The 4,858-nt window shown below is 40.4% G+C and overlaps 1 protein-coding gene across 1 annotated transcript in view; it reads right to left on the bottom strand.

Annotated features, from left to right (window-relative positions):
- The window catches only part of thsd7ab (thrombospondin, type I, domain containing 7Ab), a 146,778-nt gene that overhangs the window by 63,486 nt on the left and 78,434 nt on the right, over positions 1-4,858 (bottom strand). Inside the window, exons 7-8 of the mRNA XM_025061560.1 lie at positions 3,566-3,721; positions 2,652-2,855 (exon numbers count right to left, since the gene is read on the bottom strand). Of these exons, the coding sequence (XP_024917328.1) occupies positions 2,652-2,855; positions 3,566-3,721 (360 nt within the window). The remainder of the gene's footprint in view (positions 1-2,651; positions 2,856-3,565; positions 3,722-4,858) is intronic.

The raw sequence follows: 4,858 nt of genomic DNA, 5'->3' as shown, positions 1-4,858 counted from the left end.
TGCTAACAACAGTGGTGGTAGGAGCAGTTTTACTCAAGCTTATTTTAGGTCTCACATAAAAGGTATAATTATATTACATAATTATAATAGAACACTAAAAGATTTTACTCCTGCTTGTAGTGGGAATAAAAGATAGCTTGGTCACTACATGCATCACGAAAAACATCTTGCACTGCCTACAATTGTATAAGCTGATGTGCTGCTAAGTAAATCATTATGTACTGCTACAACTGCAATAGCAGTAGTCCACGATAATGATGGTGCTGCCCTCAGGAGGTCAAACTCTAGTGAGACTAGTAATGCTAACGTGTCCAAAGAAAATGTTGGTTCTACTAAATTACTCATAATGCATTTTTATCAAAAGAGGTATACAGTGTTCCCTCTCTATACTGTGTTTTTATTTTCGGTCCATCAGTACATCGCAGATTTTTTTTTTTTTTTAATCCGATATCATGAAATGTTTTCGCTATATCGCAAAATTAGACATTATAAAATAATTATACAAACAAAAGTTTGGCTTTAAAAATGTGGATTCTCGTTTTAAAATTGAGATAAGTGCATTTGCGAACAATCACTGGTAGCTTTGTTTACCTCGACAAGATGCGTACTCTGTGTACTATTGGCTGATTGATCATGCTCTTCTGTTCCTCACGCTGATTGGCTCATGCATTGTAGCATCTCTCAACATCTCCCCTCGTCTGTCGGCCACTTGCTCGTTCACTTCGCTCTGCGTCGCCATTATACAACTCTACTGTGTATATAATTGTGTTGGAAAGGGTAATACAGCCTAGGGAGGGTTAATAACAGTGTGGGGGAGGTTTGTAATGGGTAAATATATACGTAAATAATATAACTATCTCGCCTCTACTCTGCAATTTTTCCCATTTCACGCTGGATCTTGAAACGCAACTACCACGATAGGAGAGGGACCACTGTATACTAATGGAAAAGGCTGCTGAAGCTTAATGCTTAAAGATAATGCTACTTACAAAAGCTACCTAGTGTAGCACAGTTTTACATGTGTATTATTTACAAAACAGATAGCAGTGTTTTGCTGTGTCACCCAGACTGGCTGTAAATATGAATGAAAGAGAAGAAGCAGGCTAAGGAGGAAAACCTCTGAGCTCCGAGAGCGGAGCAGAAACACCTCGCTGCCTGAGTGCCAACTCACGTGGTGAGTCAGTCACTACTGGGAATATCAATGGCCACTGGTTTCAATAACACTTACATTGACCTTGGTCTGCTGTCTGGGGCCTTGACTGTGTGGCCTTCTCTTTTATGACCACGATACACTGTCTCTTGGAAAATATACTTTTGAGAATGCAGTGGAAAAACCTCTGAGGAGGAAAAAAAGTGCAGCAAAAAACTCAAAAAACAGAACAAATCCATTTTCAGTTGAGAGAGGGGACAAGGGAGGGATCGATCAAGTGAAGCCTGAGGGAGAAAGGGCAGAGAAATTTTTATTTTCAGCTGCAGTACAAGAAGATGAGTATGAGTTGGAAGGAGCATCCACAGTCTTCCAACCAGGAAGAAGTAAAAAGTATTATTGTACTGTTTTGATGATCAAGTAAAATAAAATCTGGATTAATATTTGGAGAGACAGTGTACTGCGACAGAGAAGAACCTTACATACTCAGGAAACAAATCAAGAGGACTCCTATCATCGAGCGACCTTTGAGTGTAACCCTAGGAGAGGTCCAGTAAACATGTCAGCTCCTCAGCCTTTTATATTGCAGATTTACAGTAACCACCAGCTGCAGTAAAAAGCAGGAGCAGAAAAGGTCAGAAGACGCTCTGAAAAGGATTTAGAGGGAATGAGGTTTAATAGTGCGTGTAGAGAGGAACAGTGGGGGCACCGCTGCATTAGACTGGAGGTTTCACCTAAGGAGAAAGGTAATGAATGGGCAGAAGAAGAAGTGGGTGCAGGAATCTCCTCACGTACTCAGCATGTTACACTCAGAGCTGGAGAAGTAACAGGACGAAGGTGACTTTGAAGATTATATAAGGAATATTTTTCACACACAAAGACGAAACCTGAAGTGCATCACCGAGGCAGTCAGTCAATCAAGAGTGGACGAACGCATTACAAAATCAAGTCTAAAACAATTATTAATTTATTTCTAAAGCTGCTATGGCTGGAAGGACAGAGGTTGGAAATGATCCAGGCTGACATTAGACTCTACGAAGGATCAAGATATAGTGTAAGTGCGTTAGAAAAGAGAGCCAAAAGAAAGCTAATAGTAATATAATAGCTAAAGATGACAGAAAAGCATGGATGGAATGAATGATGCTGACAGGACATTTGTGTCAACATCCCTACACTCCAGAGAAATAGAACAAGAACCTATAATTCTTTAAGAATACTAAGAATATTCTTTGTATTTTATTTAGTAGGGACTTTGCGTACTCTCTGTTGTTCTGGGGAGAAGATCAGAACATTTCTAAACTCTGAATAATTCAACTGACTATAGATATTGAAGTAACTCAAAGTACACGCAACTTTATTTTTGGTTTATAGCTAAAGCACACAACTCTGTTTTTGTCCGTATTGTATATATTTTCAACCATCCCTGACTTTTCATGAGGTAAAAGCAGTGAAGTGTAGCTGAAACCTCTTAATTCTGAGAGTGATTTCATTTTTTTTTCCTCACCACTGCTGTTGACACACTGGACCTGAGCCAGCTGAGCTCCGGGGCCACACGTCCTCCCGTCTCCGGGGACACACTGATCCAGGCTGACCAGCTGCCAGTAGTAACAGGAGGGATCATCACAAGGCAGTGCCTCCACCAGGTGGGGGCAGTTTCCTGAACCTCCTGTCGGCTGGTTGGTGATCCGTCGTCTCCTTAGTTTAAAACCTGCGGAAAACAGGAAAAACTCGTGACAAATGTCTGCTACAGAATACAGTCAGCAAAGAACAGAGTAGTAGCAGCAGCACCTGGCTACATTTCAACAACATCGGAGGATGTAAAAAATCATGGAGTGTACACACTGCACACTGTAATATCCCAGCTTGGACTCAATAAAATCTGTCCATCTGTCTGTCTGTATCAGCCCAACCAAGCTGCAGCCTCTTGTTTATCCCTGAATGCCAATCTGCACAAAAAAACCTAGTGTCACAAAGTTGACTTTATTTATTCCATGCGGTTTACCTCTCTATTGTTTATCTTTCTTAGGTATGATTTCGTTGGACATCAAGAGACCCTAGAGGAGGACATTGAACAGCTGATGAAGATCTTAAATCTCCCTGAAGGCATCAAGCTCTCACCCTCTAAGGCCGATGCGACTACCGCTAAGTCTGTATTTAACTGGTTCAAAACAGTCACGCTAGAGGACCGGAGGAAAGTGTACGCGCTCTATGAGAAGGACTTTAAGCTGTTTGGTTACAGGAAACCAGAGGAAGAAATAGCCAAATGTCCTATGATATTTATAATATAAAATAGTAAAACATGTACAAAAACCTTAATCATGGTGTGGTTTTTTTCAACACAAGAAAAATATAAGTTGAACAGGAGGGCAACTCCAACAGTTGGCATGAATTTGATTTGACTTGAAAAAATTCCCATACCTTTCTTCCCACTCTGGTCTTCACAGTTTTCATAGGTGCAGGGCCCCCAGGCACCCCAGGGCGAGACCTCACACTCTATTGGACAGGGGACATGGCAAAGCTGAGACCTGTTAGGGATCGGCCGCTGGCACAGTCTGTTCTCCACAGGTTGGGAAGCTGACACAGATGAAGAAAAAGACAAACGATAACTCTCTCTCTCACTCTTTTGGTTATTTGTTTTGTGACATTAGACAGAGGCTGAGGATGTAAGAAGAGCTGCTCAGGTTAATTCCTGGAATTAAATCTCTGATTGAAACCACTGCAGAGTGAAAATCACACAATTTGTTCAGAGCATCACCTCTCTGTCCCTGTCAAGTCTGGATGAAAACATAGCAGCAATTATTTCATGTACCGTCTGAACACAATACACACTGAGGTCCAGCCCTCTGTCTCTCAGCAGAGTCGCGAATCAACAGTGCAATAATAAAATATGATCAGGCAGCTGTGAGTCACTAGTTCTAAATATGATCAGGCAGCTGTGAGTCACTGGTTCTGTACCTAGAGGCATCTAAAAAAAAAAGAAAAAAAAAAATGAAAATGGCCCTGACTCACATATGTAGGTGATTTAATATAGAAACAAAGCAAAATCAATTGGAAGATATCCAGTCCCAGAAAATATGACAAATGTTGACCACCAATTGACTAGTCTGAAAGAGGTTTGATTTTAAAAATTTAACGATCCTTCAACAATGGCGAGGTATTACTAGTCCGCAGTAACAGCTGATACCGGCAGACTGGTTCTTCCTACAAAAAAGGTTGATGGCCACTGGCTTAGAGTAACCAAAATATGCTAAATATTAAGCCGAAAAATAGATAACATGGCTTACAGTAAGCCAAAAAAAAAGCTAGAGCATTTTGATAGTGTTTACTGACCCTCAGGGTAATGTAAGCTGCAGGTATAATTAACAGCATATATTAGAGAAAATTGATTTTTGAATGTCCATCAAGAACTTAAAACTGATAAATCTAAACAACGTAAGACAATACTTTTCATAGCAGGAGCCACTGAATTGCATGTCTATGAGAAAGAGTTTTAAATCTAAACAACGTAAGACAATACTTTACAAGCAGGAGCCACTGTGTGTGTTCTTTTTACATTTGGCAGCTTAGAAAAAAAACAAAAACAACAAAAAAACCAGAACAACCCTTTAGAAGAGAGACCAATAGTGAAGCAGGGAAAGGAGAGCATTTCTCCGTCGCCTGCCGCTCCACGTCTGTTTTCTGATAGAAAATAGAAAAGTGAACTGATATGCA

The sequence above is a fragment of the Cynoglossus semilaevis genome, chromosome 13 (assembly GCF_000523025.1).
Source record: "Cynoglossus semilaevis isolate Cse_v1.0 chromosome 13, Cse_v1.0, whole genome shotgun sequence".
Classification (NCBI taxonomy): domain Eukaryota; kingdom Metazoa; phylum Chordata; class Actinopteri; order Pleuronectiformes; family Cynoglossidae; genus Cynoglossus; species Cynoglossus semilaevis.
The sequence above is the reverse complement of the archived record's forward strand: the minus strand, read 5'-3'. Positions and strand labels throughout refer to the sequence as shown.